This window comes from Dipodomys merriami, unplaced genomic scaffold (genome assembly GCF_024711535.1).
Source record: "Dipodomys merriami isolate MVZ:Mamm:240054 unplaced genomic scaffold, mDipMer1.0.p SCAF_156, whole genome shotgun sequence".
NCBI classification, from domain to species: Eukaryota; Metazoa; Chordata; class Mammalia; order Rodentia; family Heteromyidae; genus Dipodomys; species Dipodomys merriami.
Genome location: NW_027202893.1, coordinates 2,779,403 through 2,798,875, shown reverse-complemented (window position 1 = coordinate 2,798,875; position 19,473 = coordinate 2,779,403). Strand labels below are relative to the sequence as shown.

General features: G+C 53.7%; 1 protein-coding gene and 1 long non-coding RNA gene across 11 annotated transcripts; one reads left to right on the top strand and one right to left on the bottom strand.

The window, feature by feature from the left end:
* Positions 1 to 1,068: 1,068 nt before the first annotated feature.
* Positions 1,069 to 9,385, bottom strand: LOC138827516 (uncharacterized). Of its 2 annotated transcripts, XR_011372103.1 has the most exons (4): positions 9,323 to 9,385; positions 8,157 to 8,229; positions 5,285 to 5,317; positions 1,069 to 1,208 (listed from the first exon to the last, which is right to left on the bottom strand). It is a non-coding gene; the product is annotated as an uncharacterized lncRNA (long non-coding RNA). The 2 variants fall into 2 exon arrangements; XR_011372102.1 differs by lacking the exon at positions 5,285 to 5,317.
* LOC138827514 (CUGBP Elav-like family member 3) lies at positions 2,992 to 19,251 on the top strand. 9 transcript variants are annotated; one of them, XM_070023108.1, is made up of 14 exons: positions 2,992 to 3,037; positions 3,822 to 3,927; positions 5,061 to 5,143; positions 10,051 to 10,099; positions 10,480 to 10,608; positions 10,746 to 10,825; positions 12,819 to 12,962; positions 13,073 to 13,214; positions 13,472 to 13,621; positions 13,958 to 14,083; positions 14,362 to 14,538; positions 14,804 to 14,947; positions 16,595 to 16,731; positions 18,423 to 19,251. In XM_070023108.1, exons 4-13 carry the CDS (start codon positions 10,051 to 10,053, stop codon positions 16,720 to 16,722), a joined length of 1,269 nt encoding a protein of 422 aa, XP_069879209.1. In that variant the 5' UTR covers positions 2,992 to 3,037; positions 3,822 to 3,927; positions 5,061 to 5,143; the 3' UTR covers positions 16,723 to 16,731; positions 18,423 to 19,251. The 9 variants fall into 9 exon arrangements, with proteins under 9 accessions (XP_069879209.1, XP_069879206.1, XP_069879203.1 ...); XM_070023105.1 differs by lacking the exon at positions 2,992 to 3,037 and having other exon boundaries at positions 3,044 to 3,927; positions 10,483 to 10,608; positions 14,018 to 14,083; XM_070023102.1 differs by lacking the exon at positions 2,992 to 3,037 and having other exon boundaries at positions 3,044 to 3,927; positions 10,483 to 10,608.
* Positions 19,252 to 19,473: the final 222 nt, after the last annotated feature.

Sequence of the window (19,473 nt, the reverse complement as noted above, 5' to 3'; positions counted from 1 at the left end):
TGAACTCAGGGTCTTGTGCTTACTTAGTTGGTACTCTGCCACTTGAGCCACACCTCTAGCCCTGTTTTTTGCTGGTTATTTTGCAGATGGAGTCTAGTGAGGTTTCTGCCTGGTCTGGTTTCAAATAGCCATCCTCTAGCTCTCAGCCTCCTAAGTAGCTAGGATTACAGACATGAACCACCAGTGTTTGCTTAACAGCATCTCAGGGTTCATGATTATCTATTGTGTTTTCCTCTCCCACCTCCCCACTTGAGGTCAGGGAGGTTATATAATCAATTCTTTGTACGCTCTTATCCATTCTGCTACTGATCTCCTCATTCTCTGTTCAATCTCACAAGCCACACTGTCCACACATACCAACACATTTCTCCCTTTTTCAAAAATACCCCAGTTATCTGACATTTTTCACTGCCTATGATTCTAAAACCAGGAACAAAGATCTCCTTTATAAAGTCAACAGTCTTTTTTTTTGGGGGGGGGGCGGTCCAGTCGTGGGGCCTGAACTCTGGGCCTGGGCGCTATCCCTCAGCTCTTCAGCTCAAGGCTAGCGCTTGAGCCACAGTGCCACTTCCAGCTTTTTGCTTTTTGCTTATGTGGTGCTGAGGAATCGAACCCAGGGCCTCATGCATGCAAGGCAAGTGCTCTACCACTGAGTCACCTTCCCAGCCCAACAGTCTTTTTTTATGCTTTGACTGAAGAAGGAAAAGGTGAGCTTGGGAGTGGAGGGCAGAGTTTAAGTATCTTGGAGGAATTAGGACTTGAAGCTTTATTTCCTCCAGAGAGAAACTGACCACAAAGGATGTCTGAGTCAAGAGGTTCCCCCCCTCCCCGCCCCACTCTTTACTTCCTATCCCCTGGCCCTGAAAGAACATCTGTTACTCAAGCAGGAAGGTCTGAAGGGAGCGCCCTTTCTCCCCGCTAAATCCCTGATGCTCCTCTCACTTTGCCACCTCGATCTGGGACTGAAAAAGGAAAGACTGGAGCTATTTCCTTGCTAGCAGTTATCTCCACAATTACTGACTGGGAGGAGGAGTGCGAGGAGTTCATTGAAATTCATTTCTGTAAATGTTTAATATTTCAATTAATATGATTAGGCCCAAGCCTGAATGAACAGCAGGGCGGCAGATCTGCTGAGAAGACGTAGCGTAATGAGATCAACACAGCCCAGCCTTGGGGGTCTTCTCTTCTCCATCCTCAAAGGTTGTGATCTGTTTAGCATCACCATAAATACCAAGGAAATCAAATTAGAATGCAAGAAAGGCTCCGTGGGGGTGGGGCAGTGAGTGGAAAGTTACTTTGGAGAGAGATATGTTTGTACTTCCTCTTCCCTGGGCACCATCATCTCATCCTCTGGCCACCTACCAGGGAGTTCTCTAACACTCCCCACACCAGCACCAAGATCCCCATTTTAGGGAACTATAGCTTGGAGGACCTGATAAAATGTATGAAGTCTCCCCACAGCCATATCCACTCCAATACACACACCTGCCACAATACAGTTCCAGGCTAAGAAAGGATGGCAGGTGGCCAACAGGGAGTAGGAAGGGCAATCTCACCAGAGTCCCCTAAAGGCAGAGGAGAAGAGTGGTCAGGTAATCACTACCCCCTGGTCCCAAGATGAATGTTGGATGTGGGAGTTAAAAGCGTGGACTTAAAAGCCAGATGTCCTGGGCTCCAATCATAGCTACACTTTTTTTTTTCTAGCCATGTGGTCTTAGGCAAGTCATTTAATCACTCTGTGTCTTCATCTCTACTTGGAGATGATGGCAGAATTCACATCCAAAGCAGTGGGCAAGGAATAACCAGTTAGAAAGTATAACCCACTTGGAACAATGCCTAGGACACTATAAGTGCCATAAAAGCCCTGTTGCTCTTCTTTATTTTACTTCTAGGAGAGGAGCCTGCCTGCTGGGATAGCTCAGGAATGGAGACTGATGGGATTTGGCTGCGGTGTAGTTCAGAGATTCAGGCACCACTGTGGAGACTTCAGCCCCACCCTAGGATGAAGAGAACCACCGGGAGGCAGGGTATTCTACCAAAGCTGGGAGTGAAGTGCCCAATGGAAAACCCGGGCCGTCAGCGCTGAGGTCTGATGTCAGCAGGCACTCCCTGCCCTGATGGACCCAGAGCATCGAGGAGGGGCCAGGCTCCCTCTAGATCATGGAGCCTACAGATCACACATCGAAGTAGAATTGTCTCAGGGAGTAATGGTCCCCAGATGCACTTTTCTACTCCTCTTTGCTACCTGAGTCGATCAGGACCAAGTTCCACCCTAGGAACCCAAGTGCAGGGAGAGCAAAGGAAGGAGTCATTGAGTTTCTCTGCCTCAAAGGGGAGCTTGACAGCTGTGTTTCTCTTCCCACGGAAGGAATCAGAGTCTACACCGGTCACAGGTTCTTCACATGAGTGTGTGTGAAGCACCTGCTATGGATGCGAGACCCAGTGCTAAACCCTGCAGACTTCACCCGCGTCTTCCAACCTGTTTTTCCCTTCATCTCTCTCTCCTTTTTTCCTCTCTGGGTTCCTCCTTCCCCCCACCCCCCGCCCCGACTCTGTCTACACCTTCCTTCCTTCCCCTCAACCTGCCCAAACATCCTATTCGGTTCTCTGCTCCTGGACTCCTCCGGCCTCCCCACCCCCAGCTCCCCTCGCCCGGGTCTTCTCTTCCAGCACCGGGGACAGCTCCAGCCCCCGGAACAATGGACCCCACCTTAGGGCTCCTCGATAAATTCTCCATCTCAGCGCCTTGCCCAACTCCTGATTGGGGAGTAAGATGGGGGAAGGGCTGTTATCAACAGGACCAGCTGCTCTTCGGGGGGGGGGGCGGGAAAGGGAGTCAGGGAGGACGGAGATAGGGAGAGGGCGTGGCTCCTGCCTGGATTGTGCGTCCCTCGCTACGGTAGAGAATTTGTATTCCACCCCTGAGACTGACATCACTGATGTCAGGGGAGAGGAGGTGGGAGTGGGGAGGGGGGTGTGGAGGGGGGAGGTTTTTGTTGAGGAGAGCGCGGCCGGAGAGCAGAGCTCCGGGACCCAGGTGACCGGGAAAGCAGGCAGCCCCAGCCCCAGCGGCGGGAGCAGCCCACGGCAGCCTAGGCCCGGGGACCGGGGTGGGGGCGGGAGGGGGGCCGAGGGGAGGACCTGAAGGGGGGGAGGCAGGGCAGAAGGGACCCCCGGAGCCCCGCCGCCATCAGAGATCAAGCATCTGGCATCGGGGATCTTCGGACCCAGCAGAAGCATCAGCCACAGGGGAGGTGTCCTCCCGGGGAAAGCAACGAGAGAGCCACCTGCCCCGCACCAGGAGTGGCCCCCCTCACTGACGCTGCTGGCAACCAGACCAGGCCCCTGGCCCTGCCCTCCCCCCACAGCCCGCCGCCTCCCCGGCCCGTTCCCCTCGCGCTGCTCCCCTCTCCCCTCCCAGCTCCCAGCCCCCCCCCAGCTCCAGTGCCTCCTGCCCACCGCCCTAACCCTCCAGGTGCTGGCCACACTGACCCCCATCCTGGGCTATCTGCCAGATCTCAGGGAGGGAGATTGTTTGTTTGGGCTATGCCCCCTGGTGGCATGATCGTGTCTGCCTAGACCCCTGACCCCCAGACTTCAACTCCCTGGGCCTCCTTTGTGTGAAGAGCTGCTCTCCTCTGCTCAGCAGTGTGGTTGGGGGCCAAAGGGAAGGCCGGCCCGCCTGGGCTCCTGGCTCCCACCACTTGCCTCCTTGTTGGGCAGCTCCCCTGGCCTTTGGGCCTCTCCCTGCTCCCCTCGGCCCCTCCTCCTGGGCCGCCCCAATGAAGGAGCCGGATGCCATCAAGCTGTTTGTGGGGCAGATCCCGAGGCATCTGGAGGAAAAGGACCTGAAGCCCATCTTCGAGCAGTTTGGTCGGATCTTCGAGCTGACTGTCATCAAGGACAAGTACACCGGGCTGCACAAGGGTGAGGGGTCAGGCCAGACTGGAGAGGTGGCAGTGACTGGGGCTGGGGGGGGGGGGCCTGGGAGGAGGGAGGAAGCCAAACTGGAGGGATAGAGCGGCTGGGAAGAAGAGCTCAGGGGACTGTGATGGAGACATTGCAAGAGAATTTAGCTAGAGTGACCAGGGCACTCCAGGATGGAGGAGTGAAAAGGGCTATTTGGGGTAAAGAATTGTCAACAGGGATGCAGAGGTGTGGACCTTAGGGATGGAGGGGGTGTGTGGATGGCATGGGATGAACTCAAGAGGTTGGAGAGATGAGAGAGTTGGTTTTGGAGGTAAAAAGCCAGTGGTGTGTGTGTGTGTGTGTGTGTGTGTGTGTGTGTGTGTGTGTGTGTGTGTGTGTAGCAAGACTGAGAATCTGAGTAAGCTCAGATAATGCTGGGATAGGGATCAGGTGCTCAACCTAGAAAGTAGAGATGTCCTGCCTGGGCATCCCCAGGGCTAAAAAAAAGGGAGTGGAGAAGCAGGACATGGAGTATGGGAAAGTGTAGGAGATTTAGAAAGTTAAGACCCAAGGCTTCTCTGAGGGCAGTACTGCTAAAAAGCAGAGCCAGTCCCAGGGTCAGAATTTGGAAAGCTCCAGGCACCAGGATCCAAGGCCCATATTGCCTCCCTCCCAGCACTGGGCACAGGGAAAAGACACTTCCACTAACTGTCCTTCCCTTTCCTTTTCTGTTTACTATCCAACTTGTACCTGCCTCCCACAGAGTTGGGGAGAAACAGGGAAAATGGGAGTGGAAAAGGGTGTTGATGACAAGATGGAGGGAGGAGAGGGCAAAGGAGAAAGGGGAAAGCATAGAAACTGAGGAAGACAGAGCCACACTCTGCACACTGAGATCAGAGCCATCCCACCTCCACCTCTCAACAGCCCACTTGCCCTTCCTTCTTCATTAACCACCAGCATTTGGCCTGCCAGGTTTCTGTCCCCCACTTCCAGAGCACCATTCTACTCCTCTCAGATCTTTCCCAGCCCATATGGCAGAAGATGACTAGAAGGGAAAAGCTCTCCAGTCCTCAGCCATGGGGGAGCCCCTTATGGAGGGGAGACCAGAGACTCATCCCCCACCCTGTCTCTCTGCCCATGCCCCTCCTCAGGATGTGCCTTCCTGACATACTGTGCCCGCGATTCAGCCCTGAAGGCCCAGAGCGCCCTGCACGAACAGAAGACGCTTCCAGGGGTGAGTCCCGTCCTTTTCAGGGCCAAGGGGCTGAAAAATGACCTTAGAAGTGGCAGGGGGCACACAACCCTCCCAAGATACAGAGCTTATTTTCTACTTCTCATCCCCAGGAAGGCCCTCATCTCTTTTTCTAGCACCCACCTTTCTTGTTATAGATGCATGCATGTCTCTTACCTGGGGAGAAGGAAAAGATCAATTAAAGGACTAAATGTGATCCTCATAAGGAGTTGATACAGCTCCTTTCCACTTACCAACCTGTCCACTAGCCAAGCTAGAAGGAGGACTTTAGCTGGTTGGAAGTGTAGGGTGACAACTGGACACCTGTGTCAGTGTGAATGGGAGATACCCAAGACACTCTACTTGTAGTTCTAGAGAGGCAGCCTAGGTGGCTGTGGGATGGGGGAGGGGTGCTGCCACCCTGAGAACAGGCAGATGGGCCTGTTGGATTTGTCTGCTCTGTGTTGGTTTCTGAGCTCAGACAGACTCCCCTCTTGTTTTCTAGAAAGAGCCCCAGGAACCTCTGATGCCACCGGCATCAAGTGGGGCCTGGGCAGGATGTTAGCCTAGGTATAGCAATGCAGACACCATCAGATAGGATCAGATCTGAGCTGGCCAAATGTGCAGAAGTGGCTCTGGAGTAGGCTTCCTCACTGCAAGGTCACATCTCTTTGGGTTTGAGGTGTTTTTTTTCCCCCCTTCTTCTTCTCAGCCAGACTTACAGATTGTCCCAGGCCTGGGTTGGCAACTGAAGTTAAGATTAAATATTCTCAGACTGCTACCCCCTTGCAGAACTGGTTGGGGGAGAGGGATAGAAGAGGGAGGTCTACTCCCTTTTGCTACCTGCTTCTTAGTTTCTCTCTGATTGTGGATCCCAGGAAGTACTTCCTGAGGTCTGGCTCCGCCCTGCCTTCAGCAAACATTTGCTCAGAACCATCTAAGTACTGGAGACACAGCTGTCCCAGCCTCTGCCCCTTCCCCACCCGGGATATGGAGAACAGTGTGGACCGTCCATCTTTTCTAGGAGGAAACAGACAAAATAGATGGAGGCAGAGAACATCAAACCTGTTTCTACCACACCCAACATCAAAGTTAGGTCCTCCCTGGTCTTCAGCCCTGGAGTGTAGCTGGGAGATCAAACCCACTGCCCCTCCCCCACCATCTTAACCCATCACAAGAATAGCTAGGGCTGCAAAGTGGGGGATTGGTGTATGTGTGTGAGCAGGCTCAGAGATGCAGGGTGAGCCTGTGTTCAGCACAAATGCATGTAAGCACCCAACTGGCCAGATGTGGGGGTCTGGGCACATGCAGGCTGGTAGCTACTGAGTCTGAACTTCCCTTCCTTTCCTTTTTCTCTCTGGAAGCCCTGATCAAGCCCACAGCTTTCATGTCCTGTTGGTGTTGGTCTTTTCCTGTCGTTCCCCCATTTCAAAGCCCTGGTAGAACCAGTGGGGACAGGGGGGAAAAGAGAATATGGAAAGGGAGACCAGAGCGGGCCTTAGGTGAGAGATGGCCTGGGAGTGGGTAGGAACCTCAGGTGTGGTGTGTGCCAGCTAGACGCCTCTACCCTGTGTGCGTCCTCTCAGCCGCCCATGCAGCTCAGGCAGAGCTGTCTGGGGGGGGGGGGGTGGAGAATGGCACCAGGTAATGACTGTCTAGCCTGCCCCAGAGCTCCCAGGTGACAGAGTTCCCATTCCTGCCCTAGTTGGCAGGGTCCAGAGGGACCTAACAGCCTCCAGGAGGAAATGAGGGGTTCCATCTTCCCAGGGGACCCTGCACAAAACACTTGAGGGGCAGACTCATGGCAGTCCAGGAGCAGATGTCCGCGGCCCAGCTCTGTCTGACTCTCCGTGTTCCTTCCTCCTCCTCAGCTGAGTCTTCTGCCATTTGTCTTTCCCCTCAGACAGTGTGTGTGTGTGTGTGTGTGTGTGTGTGTGTGTGTGTGTGTGTGTGTGTGTGTGTGTGTTACGATGTCCACTGCTGCTTGCTGATTCTGTGGGGGGAAGTTTTTCTTACAGTCGAATCTCTAAGCCCTCTTACTACAGGTTCATGTTTCACCAGAGAGAGCACCTTTGTCACCCCAGAATCTAGAAAATGCTACCATATTAGGCTGCAGAGAAAGAAGGGGGGCTTGGTCTATGGTTGTCAAGCCCCATTTCCTCTTCTCTCCACTGAGAGTTCCCAGGGGTGACTGTGTCACAGGTCCCTGGATCTGTTCTGAGCACAGGGTGTGGCTCCCAAGCTGGGAGCTGGGAGGGACACATCTGTCTGCCTTAATCCTTTCCTTTTACTCTGAGCCAAAATCCTACTCCCTGGCTCCTCCTGGTCAGCTTGTGGCCGGGAAGGTGGACTCTGCTCCACTTGTGTAGGATCAGGAACACTAAGACACTAGGAACAAGTGTAGAGCCAGGAATTAGTAGCAGGGCTCCAGGCTTGTTTTCTCAAGACAAGTAGATTTGGGGGGATGAAGGCCTCTTTTTGGAGGTAGGTCTTCACTATGGATGCGAAGGAGGGGCAGCTTGGCACCCGTTGGGGTATAAATAGCCCCTTCTTCTTTTGGAGGCCCTAGAGAGGGCTTATTGCCTGGCGGGTGGTAACTAGGAAGAGGTGCCTGCCTGGTTCCAGGTAAACACAGCACAGCTGGACTCAGGGGAGGGGGCAGGTGTGTCTGAGCAAGCTAACAAAGCTGAGCTTCCCACAGGAAGCACCAAGCCAAGAAGAAGGCAGCTGGAAACGAGCAGGCGCTGGGGGTACCAGGAAGCCTGTCCTTGAGGGCGTGTGGGGAGACCCATGCTGTGGTCTGTGCACTCGGGTGTCTTTGTGTGAATCCACATCAGCTGTGGGTATTTATTGACCTGCTATTTTTGTGCCTGGAGGGAACCACATCCTTTCTCTCTGGGTCCCAGGTTCCCCATCTCTAACCAGAACAGCAAATCCACAAGAGGCCTGTTGGGAAGGGGTAGTGCCGACTGCCCACTCCCCCCACCCTGCGCTGTGACCCTGGTTCTGACTTTACCTCTGGAAGGGTGGTTGGGCAGCCGTGCTGAGCTGATGAAGCGCCTGTGGGGGAATTTCTTTGATGGTTTGGGCTACGGTGCAAAAGACAGGAAGGTCAATGGCCATCAATCTCTGGGCTGCTGACCCCCAGGTCCTGCCTGCCTTATGTTTTTTCTCTCTCTCTCTCTCTCCCTCCCCCCCTTTTTCCCCCTCTTCCACCCCTAAGGAGATTGAACCTTGGATGGGATAATCCCAGATTGGTGGGAGATAAAGCCAGGGGCAGGTTGGCTGGAGGATTTATGTGACTGCAGACCCTCCCTCCCTCCCCAGCTGCTCACAAACCCAGAGAACTGGGGGTGGGGCTGTGGGGCAGGAATATCTCTTGAGGTAGGACTTAGAGTTGATCCAAGGCTCTGAATACTTGACTGGCAGAGGGTCCAGAGAGCCTGCCATTGCTGTGCTGCTCACCCTAGGCTGGGTGAGGCCACCCAAGATCTCTCAATGTTAGGAAGCTGTCTGGAGAGTCCTTTTGTTTGGCAAAGGAGGAAGTTGAGGCCCAGAGGAAAGAAGTTACTTATCTAAAGTCTCACAGCTAGTGAGTGGCAGGGCCTGTACTTGGAACTCTTTTTCCTGACTCCTGGTCCAGTGCCTTTCCTTAGGGCACACTTAACCTCATCCTCAGAATGGCTTGCATTTGTTGTTGTCACTAGAATGAAGACAGCCCCACATATGAATGTGGGGACTTGGTATAGCCCTAGTGCTCAAAGTCCTCAATAACAAAATATTTCCAGACCCTGGAGCCATGAGTCCTTTTCATCCCTTTCCAGATCCCTACTCCAGTGAAGGAAATCAACCTGTGGGAGTCATTCCTTAGTCTTCTCACCAGACAAGGCATGGAAGAGGGGAACTAGAATTAGCATCATCCCCACTGCTGGCTGAACAAAGCAGGCTAGTGCAGGGGTCAGAGAGAAGGTGTGCTCTGGAAGACTTCCTGCCTGGTCCTGGGGAGAATGGCCAGGGAGAATGCGCCAGCATCTGGCGCTTCAGCACTGTCCCAGCGCTTCAGACCTCCAGGATTTGCACTGCAGGAGAAGGGACAGTTTGGTCCCTTCACGCTTGCTCTGCACACCTCCCTCCAGGACCAGGGAGCTTTCCTGGGCCCCTCCCCCACTTCCCAGCCCTTACCAAATCCTCCACCCCCAGCATACTCCGTTCCCACCCCCTCCTCACTCCTTCTCTGGGTGTGTGGAGCGGCAGAAGTGATGACGTCACCACGGTCGCCAGGGCGACGGGGACGGATAAATCAGGCTGAGTGGGCGGTTGCCATGGTGCGCATTCTCCTGTTGCCACGGAGACTGGGCATCTGCTCCCTTTGTGCTGCCCGAGTTCCTTCCCCCTAGGGTCAAGGGGTGTAGGGGGGCAGAAAAAGAGGCAGACACACCTTCAGGGGTCAGAAGGAAGTCTGGGCCTCTGTGGGGTCTTCTTCAATGTAGAGCCCTTCTTGGGGCTGCTTTTCCATGGGGTGGCCCCTGTGGCTCCTGTTTTGTGGTGGAGGAAGCTCTGGACACAGCCCCTTGGTTAGATTGTGTCTCAGGACCTGGGGCCTAGGGAAAGGACTAGTTCTGGCCTAAGGATAACCTGTTTCAGGCATCACTGGTCAACCTGAGCCTGGCACTATGCCCGATGAGCATCTTCCTCCACATCCTCTCTCCACTGCCTCTAATCCCCTCAGGTCCTTCCAGACAAGATTAGGCCCAGCCCCTTCCTTCCCATCAAATTTAGGGGACTAGGGACAATGCCCATGTCTGGAGCTTGCTCCTTCTAGCCTCGCTGGAGGTCCTGGTCTGGGGTGTGGGTGTGGGTCTCGGGTGAGCACAGGAGTCCCTGCAGCTGCCCTCTCTTCTCTCTTTTAGATGAACAGGCCAATCCAGGTCAAGCCAGCCGACAGCGAGAGCCGAGGAGGTAGGTTCTTCCCTTTTGAACTCATCCTCTTCTCTTCCCACCTCCAAACCCTAGGCTTGGAGGAACTTCCAGGCAGCCTTTGTTGACAAAGCAAGTCTGACAGTTCTGAAGAGTTCCCAGCCTAAGTGGGGATAGGATGAGTCAGTAAGGCTGGAGGGGATGAGATCTGGCAACACTGATACCCAGAGAGGAGTTCAAATCCTTCAGAGTTAGGAGGTTAGGTCAGTGAACCCAGTCCCCCTTTTCACACCCTGCAGCCACCAGTATCCAGAGTGGGGAAAGTCGTGTCCCCTCCGGGGAAGGGGGGGGCGTGGAAAGTGATGACGCTGAGAGGCCAGGAGGGCCTGACCAAGCCTGTTCTCCTGTGCCCTACCCCCCAGAAGACCGGAAGCTCTTTGTGGGGATGCTAGGGAAGCAGCAGACAGATGAAGATGTCCGGAAGATGTTCGAGCCGTTCGGGACCATAGATGAGTGCACTGTGCTCCGGGGGCCAGATGGCACCAGCAAAGGTAGCCCACCCACTCCCCTTCTTCTCATGGGCTTCTTTAGCTTTCCTGACCTTCCCCACTGGCCTCCTGGGCAGCGGGCACCCGCCTTCGTGATGAGAATCCTCACCTTTTTTTCTCCTCCACCTCCACCTTTCTAGGCTGTGCTTTTGTGAAGTTCCAGACCCATGCTGAGGCCCAGGCAGCGATCAACACACTTCATAGCAGCCGGACGCTGCCGGTGAGCCCTGATCCCCTGATGTCCCCCCCCTTCTCATCAGGCCCTGGCACATAGGGACAGCCTACCCAGGACAAGATTTTTAGTTCATTCAAAAGGAAATGTTCTGCCCAAGAATCAAACTGCTTAGGGACTTCTGCACATGGCAAATACCATGTCCTTGCTTCCTTCTATATACCACCCTGAGTGTGAGTGTGTGTGTGTGTGTGTGTGTGTGTGTGTGTGTGTGTGTGTGTGTGTGTGTGTGTGTGTGCATGCCTGGGCATTGTCCCTTAGCTTTGTCACTCAAGGCTTGCATTCTACCACTTGAGAGCTGGTTGGGTAATTGGAGATAAGAGTCTCACAGACTGCCTTGGCTAGCTTCAAACCTTGATCTAGGATTACAGGTGTAAGCCACTAATGCCTCCCTACTCCTCATCTTCAGTCTAAATTCCATCACCCTCCTCTCCTGCTTCCTCCATTCCTCAACCCCTTCCTCTGTCACCCATCTCCTCTCTGCCTTCCCATATCCCCCTCCCCACTTATTTGCTGGGTATCAGAACCCTTGCTTAGAGGCCCCATGCACTTTTTTTTTTTTTTTGGTTGGTTGTGGGGCTTGAACTCTGGGTCTGGGCGCTGTCCCTGAGCTCTTCAGCTCAAGGTGAGCACTCCACCACTTGAGCCACAGTGCCACTTCTGGTTTTCTGGTGGTTAATCGGAGATAAGACTCTCATGGATTTTCTTGCCCTAGCTGGCTTTGAACTGTGAGCCTCCTGAGTCGTTAGGATTATAGGTGTGAGCCACTGGTGCCCGGCTGCCCCACGTACCTTTACATGGTGATTCTGCCGAATGCACTCGGGGAATTCTTCTAAAATAGAATTAGCTGGATACAGAGGAAGTGATCTTCCAACCCCTCAAGAATCTCTAATCTGGGCACCAGTGGCTCATGCCTGTAATCCTAGCTATTCAGGAGGCTGAAATCTGAGGATTGTAGTTTGAAGCCACCTCAGGCAAGAAAAGTCTGTGAGACTCATATCTCCAATTAATCACCAGGAAACCATAAGTGATGCTGTGGCTCAAAGTGGTAGAGCACCAGCCTTGAGCAAAAAAAGTCAGGGACAGCACCCAGACCCTAAATTCAAGTCCCACAACTGACACACAAAGAAATCTCTAGCAGAGGCTGAGCAAGCTTAGAGGTACTTGGACTTGGTAGAGAGAATACAGCACCAAATAGAGAACTGTATTAGGTGGCCCTAGGCCCCTTCCAGTTCTGAGTCTAGGAGTTTCATCAATGTTCCTTTTTTTTTTTTTATTTGGTTCAGGCTTGTATTAATGCGTGTGTGTGTGCGTGTGTGCATGTGTGCGTGTGTGTGTGTGTGTGTGTGTGTGTGTGTGTGTGTGTGTGTGTGTGTGTGTGTGTGTGTGTACTGGGGCATGAACTCAGGCACAATCCATGCACAATCCAAGCAATTTCCATGCTTAACTAGCATTAGAATCACTCCTCCACTTCCAGTTTTTTTGGTGGTTAATTGGAGATAAACATCTCACAGACTTTTCTGCTTGGCTGGCTTAGAACCTTGATCTTCAGATCACACTCTCCCTGAGTAACTAGGATCACAGGTGTGAGTCACCAATGCCCAGCTTGTTATTGAGGCTGCATCTACTGAGCTTGAGCATGGGGGATGGTGGGGGGTGGGGGGGGGGGAGGGGGGAGTATGTCAGGGCAGTGGGGCAGCTACCAGACAAGATTGGCTATGGCCGAGCCATTGGAATTCATACAGAGAGGCCCTTCCTGTGCCCACAGGCCCTCCATTTTTAGAGCACATGACTTCACTCTTCCTTTGCCTTTTGTACATCCTAGCACAAGGAAATGGTGAGATTAGAATCTCCCCATTTGACATGGGCCTCCCAAAGAGGCCAGGCCATGAGAACAGTACCTAGGCCTGGTGCTAAGAAGGCTCTGGGGAAGGAGAGATGTGCACTGTTCCTCTGCCCACACATGGCGTCTATTACCCAGGGTGCCTCATCCAGCCTGGTGGTAAAGTTTGCTGACACAGAGAAGGAGCGAGGTCTCCGCCGAATGCAGCAGGTGGCCACCCAGCTGGGCATGTTCAGCCCCATCGCCCTTCAGTTTGGAGCCTACAGCGCCTACACGCAGGCCGTAAGCACGTCCCCGGTGCTGGACATGGCCCGCCCCCATGTCCTGCCCTATGCGTCCAGCGTTGAGAGGAAGACTAGGCCTCACTCTTCTCTTCCCTCCTCCACCTGCAGCTGATGCAACAGCAGGCAGCCCTGGTAGCGGCCCACAGTGCCTACCTCAGCCCCATGGCCACCATGGCTGCCGTGCAGATGCAGCACATGGCTGCCATCAATGCCAATGGCCTCATTGCCACTCCCATCACCCCATCCTCAGGTAAGGCTCTGTGCAAAGCAGGCTGGGCTTGGTATACACAGAACAAGGGGACTACAGTGTGGGGGGGCGGGGAGAGGAGAAGACATTGGGTTCAGGGATTAGAGAATGGTCTGCTTGCTCCTCTCTGCCCTCCAACTTGCTGACTGGTTTTCTGCATCTGTGTGTGTGTGTGTGTGTGTGTATGCACATGCGCACGCACACACGTGCATGCAAACGCGTGCTTCTTTGCTCTGTCTCTGTCGCTTTCTCCTCCCTAGGAACCAGCACCCCTCCTGCCATTGCTGCCACACCCGTATCTGCCATCCCTGCTGCACTGGGTGTCAACGGCTACAGCCCGGTGCCCACCCAACCCGCCGGGCAGCCTGCCCCTGATGCTCTGTATCCCAATGGGGTTCACCCCTACCCAGGTGCGGCTCTCTGCCTGTCCACACTCTCCTAGCAACCATCCAAGCCATTACTCCTGTGGTTGGCAGCCTTGATACCCATATCCACCTCCAGCCTCGGGGTTCACAATGCTTTCTTCTGCTCTGTCTTTTCTGGTAGAGATGACCCTACCCGGGAGGCTGAGGCTTAGGGAGGTGAAGCAATATGTCTGGGGTGGTGGAGTCAGTCATAGACTGCAGTCCTCCTTATGCTAGGCCCCCCCATCCCCCACCTACCTTGCCATGTGCATTTCCCCTCCTCATCTCACACCCCATGTCCAGACCAGGCCCCCTTCCCCACCACTTGGCCTCTGCTCACAGAGGTGCTGGCGGGGCTCCTGCTGTCTCAAGCGCACTCATGGTCCATGATGCTTTCCCCAGCCCAGAGTCCCGCGGCCCCCGTGGACCCCCTACAACAGGCCTACGCGGGGATGCAGCACTACACAGGTAAGGTGTCCTAGCCCAGGCCTCAGCTCAAAAACTGGATGTGGGCTTCTCAGCTCACTGCCAACCGCCTTGGGCCCTCCTCCCCCACTTCAGGCTTTCCAGACCATCTATACTTGTGAGGGTGGCACTTTGGGGCAACACACCTGAAGCAGGGGATCATTTCCCCCCCGATGACTTCTCAGCCCTGTGCATTCCGCTGGCCTGGGCTAGGAGAAGGGAGAGCAGGTCGTCTGCAAGGAGTCAGAGGACGCCATGAACTCTTTCTTCTCCCACCCTAGCAGCCTACCCTGCGGCCTACAGCCTGGTTGCGCCTGCGTTCCCGCAGCCTCCAGCCTTGGTTGCCCAGCAGCCCCCACCCCCACCTCAGCAGCAGCAGCAGCAGCAGCAGCAACAGCAGCAGCAACAGCAGCAGCAGCAGCAGCAGCAGCAGCAGCAGCAGCAGCAGCAGCGAGAAGGTGCCAGCCTGGGGCAAGGTCCTCATAGCTGTGAAGCTTCAGAGCTAGAAATGCCCTTGTCGTAAGCCCAGGAACTCTCCACTGTCCTGTGCTAAGTCCAGCTCTTGCCCCATTTGTGGGGATAAAAGCACCAGGGAGCTTTGGCCCACATTTTTGGGCTAAGATTGGAGGGTCCTCCCCAGCTCTGTTTTTTCCCAGGACTTGCTGCTTGAATCCTGCATTTCCTGGTCACTGAGCTCTTCCTTCTGTCTCTACTGGCACCCAGGCCCTGATGGCTGCAACATCTTTATATACCACCTACCCCAGGAGTTCACGGACTCAGAGATCCTCCAGATGTTTGTCCCCTTTGGCCATGTCATCTCAGCCAAAGTCTTTGTTGACCGAGCCACCAATCAAAGCAAATGTTTTGGTAAGAACATGATGATCTAAAAGACAAAGTATGGACATTTTTGTGTGTACATCTGTGTGTACACATTAGGGCAAGGTCTGATACATGTGAAGGCATTTAGGGTTACCGTAGACCTAGTATCTGAAGTCCTGAGTACCCAAGGCTATGAAAGATCTTTGACATCTAGGCATACCACAGTTATAGCTCTCTCTTCACTTTTTTTTCTTTTTGCCAGTTAAGGGTTTGAATCACTTGGCTTGCTCACTCATGGCTGGTATTCTAACTCTTGAACCATGTTCCCGCCCAGCTTTTTTTGCTGATTAAGTGGAAATGGAGTATCATATACTTTTCTTTCCCTACAGCTTCAAATCCCAATCCTTCCTGTCTCCTGAGTAGCTAGGATTATAGGTGTAAGCCACCAACATGCAGCTCTACAGCTTCATCTTTCTCCTGAAGAACTTGTCTTGGAGCCAGGCATGGGTGGTTCACACTTGTAATCCTAGCTACTTAGGAGGCTGGAAACTGAGTATCATGATTCCAAGTCAACCTGGGCAGAAAAGTCCACAAGACTCTTATCTTCAATTAACCAGTAAGACAGACTTGGAAAAATGGCTCAAGTGGTAGAGTGCCAGCTGTAAGCCAAAAAGAGCCAAGCAACAGCCCAAGGCCTTCAGCTCAAGACCCAGTACTGGCAAAAATCAAACAAACAAATCCAATACAGCCTTGGAACTGGAGGAATGGAGCATGCATAATGCCCTTGGGTTCTACCTCCAGCACCAAAACACCCCAAACAGCCAAACAAGAAAAGACAAAAACCCTAACCCAATTTGTGTGTTTCATGAAGTAGTCTGGGAACATGTGATTTTCAAAAGGGAGGCTTTAGTTGGTATCACATCTTTAAAAGCCCTCAGTGCCCTGCTTCAAAGCCATTCAGAGGCAGAAAGTAGCAATTTGCAAAGCATGTGTTCAGAAAGCTATCCAGGCTGAGCAAGGGGTCACCCTGCAAAGAAGGCTGGAACGAATGTCCCAGTTTATACAAATGGCTAGACTGGATTCACTCATTTAAACCCACTAGTGAAGAATTTCTGAATGCCTACCATATAGCAGGCAATTTTTTTTGTTTTTTTTGGGTCTGGTCGTGACCTGAACTCTGGGCCTGGGCGCTGTCCCTCAACTCTTCAGCTCAAGGCTAGCGCTCTACCACTTGAGCCACAGCACCACTTCCGGCTTTTTTTTCCTGCTTATGTGGTGCTGAGGAATCGAACCCAGGGCCTCAGGCATGCAAGGCAAGCGCTCTACCACTGAGCCACCTTCCCAGCCATAGCAGGCAATTTTCTTTTCTTTTTCTTTCTTTTTTTTTTGTCGGTGGTGGGGCCTGAACTCTGGGCCTGGGCGCTGTCCCTCAGCTTCTTCAGCTCAAGGCTAGTGCTCTACCTCTTGAGCCACTTCCGGCTTTTTCTGTTTATGTGGTGCTGAGGAATCGAACCCAGGGCCTCATGCATGCAAGGCAAGCACTCTACTACTGAGCCAACCTCCCAGCCCTAGCAGGCAATTTTCTAGGCATTTAGAGATACCTGGATGAAGTAGGGTGGTATTGGGAAACCCAACAGGCCCTGGCCCTAAGCCAGGAGAGCAAAGGGGCCAGGCCTTATGACCCTCTCATCACAGGCTTTGTGAGTTTCGACAATCCTGCCAGTGCCCAGGCTGCCATCCAGGCCATGAATGGGTTCCAGATTGGCATGAAGCGCCTCAAAGTCCAGCTAAAGCGGCCTAAGGATGCCAACCGGCCCTACTAAGGGCCCCAGGTGGGTGCTGCTCCTGTCTTGTGTCCTTCCTCTTCAGCCCCTGCGTACCGTGCCACCCTCGGGGCTGCTCATCCCTACACCCCCACTCCTGGCTCTGGGCATAAGGTAGGGATCCTGGGAGGGTTCCTCAACTATTGTACACACACACACACACACACACACACACACACACACACACACACACACACACACACACACACACACACACACACACACACACACACACACACACACACACACACACACACACACACACACACACACACACACACACACACACACACAGCCCTGTGACCCCAGAAAGAGCCAAGTCTCTTATCTATCTGTGTCCACTCCCAGATTTTCCACAGTATCTGGTCTCGTTTGTCTGGTCAGTGTCCGTGTGTCTGTGTGTATCTTCTTTCTGGTTTTCCTTTGGGTTGGATGGAATGAAGAGTAGGATTTGGGGAAGAGGGCTGGTTCAGAGTGCAGTAAAGGAGGGTCTTAAAATCACTGGCTCCTAGAATCTCTGCTCTCCTGAGAAGTGCAGATACCAGGTCCTGGTTGACCTAGACTCGAGATGATTTTCTTACACAGCAGAGCCTCCTTCCCCTTGAAAAGGAGCGAGCACAGGACAGACAGGGAGGCAATCCGTAGGCCTCTTGGGAGCTATTTTGGCTTAAGTGGAGGTTGGAACAGTGTACTGCCTGTGAATTTCATTATCACGGCCTCTTCACCCCAGTGCCAGAGCCACAGATGTGTGAGCCTTGGCTACTTTTATGTGGTTTAATCTCCTTTGGACCAAACCCCTGAAAAAAAACACAACCCATGAACAATACCCATATTTTCTGTTTCTCCCCTTTCCCCCCCAATCCTGGCTGCTTAACTCCCCCCCGACCCTGGGGGCCCCCCCCAGCCCAGGGCCCGTGTCCATTGTCGGCTGAAGCCCCCATCCCCGGACCCCTGCTCCGGGCCCTTGTAAGTTGCATGGAACGAGCGTGTTGTCTTTGGAGCCAATTGTTTGTTATTTGGGGAGGGGCCGTGGAGGGAAGCGCCCCCCAGCCCAGGGTCAGGGCCGGGGGCAGCTCGCGGGATGTGCTTGGGTCAACAGTGGTTGGTGACTGTGGTCTGTGTACTGTGCATTTCTCTTTTGCTTTCTTTGTTCCTTTCCAAAAAGGAATGAGAGCACTACCTAGGGGCTGGGGGCGGTCTCACCCCATGAGACTCCATCCCTAAGCCCATCCGGGGTCACCCTGGCCTTCTCTGCGGATGCTCCCACTCTCTGTCCAGGTGTCTGTCTCCTTCATGCACCCCCTTCTCCTTTCTTCTCTTAGTTATCTCTGCCTGCCTGTTTGTGGTCTCATTTCTTTGCCTCTCTTACCCTCTAGGTCTCCATCTCTCTATCTTCCAGTCTTTGTTTTTCTCGTGGGCTTTTTGACTATTTCCTTCCTACTAGCCTTTGGTTTCTGTATCGTGAATCCCCTCCCTCCCCCTCTCCTGTACCCCTGCCCTTTGCACTCATGGCTGGGGGTTGCGGGTGGGGGCAGATTGTTCTGCTTGGACTGAGGCCTCTCTGAGGATCTGCCTTCTTAAGGCAGCCCCATTTTAGATGCCATCTCCTACCTCAGCCACCCCCTTCCCCTTCCTGCTAGCGCCTGTCACCAGCACCAGCCGCCTTCTCCATGCTTCACCAGTGTTTCCTTCCTTCGCAGGTCTGGAGACACCTGAGGAAGGGGCACCTCACACCCTCTTCCCCCCACTGGCTCCAGCCCCTCTGCACATCTGCCCTGGGCCTTGATTGGGCTCTGGGGCAAAAGCTGCTTCATGGCCCTGGGGGCACAGAACTCAGCCCCTCCCACCACCCTGCCTCTCTGAAGGGCCGCGGCTTTGCTTCCCTGGCTCCAAGGGCCTTTTTCCTTCAGGTGCCCTTCTGGCCTTGTTGAGGGAGCAAGGAATAGGCTCGAAGGTTCCAGGGTATCTGCCTTCTGCTAGGGCTCCTGTGACGGGTCTTCTGTACCCACCATTTCGTTCGTACTCGCCTCCCCCACAAGTGGGCCTGTTCCAGCCGGGCAGGCCCAGGAAGGTAGTGGGGCCTCCCCCCTCCCCTGTCCCCCCCTCTTCCCCACAGTAGGGGCTTCTCAGAAGCCAGCTCTCACACGCCCCTCCACCCTCCGTTAGAGGTAGGATACCCTTGAATCCCGGGCTCTAAGCCCTAAAACTCACTGCCTCCCCCAAGGGCCCCTCCAAGGAGGGTGTGGGAGGAGCCCTGAGGGCTGCCTCTCTGCCAGTCAGCCACAGAGACCCTCCTCCTTTCATGAGGAAAAGACCTCCCCCTGAACCCCTAAAAATGTTTACAGTCTCTGCTGGCCCCCTCCGTGTAAATACCACTACCACCCGTGCGTTATCTAGCCCGTCTGCCCTGCCCGCTGGGCCAGACGCTGCCGTCTCCCTTTCTGGGAGTTTAGACAATGTTGCCCTTGGAGTTTTTCTCACTCTCTTTATTTCCCCTTTGCTTTTGGTGGGTAACTGGGTATTCGGGAGGAGGGGTGTGGGGAGGGCTCAAGGGGGTTTATTACCTGATCATTTTCTTTAGGAAGAGGTTTTAGGGAAAAGAAGATAGGGAGGGGGGGGGGAGTGGTAAGGGGAAACTGGGGAGTCAATTTCGGACAGTTCTCTATGCTTCACTTATTTATTTATTGCATTTTACTTTTAAAGAGTTGGTCTTTTCTGTCTAAATAAAGAAAAACATTTAAAAGCATTCAA

Bases quoted from the DNA above. Each gene is read 5' to 3' on its own strand.
- LOC138827514 (XM_070023100.1), top strand. From the start codon at position 3,783: ATGAAGGAGCCGGATGCCATCAAGCTGTTTGTGGGGCAGATCCCGAGG. The intron at 3,928-5,060 runs GTGAGGGGTCAG...GCCCCTCCTCAG, and splicing joins GTACACCGGGCTGCACAAGG to GATGTGCCTTCCTGACATAC. The intron at 13,215-13,471 runs GTAAGGCTCTGT...TCTCCTCCCTAG, and splicing joins TCCCATCACCCCATCCTCAG to GAACCAGCACCCCTCCTGCC.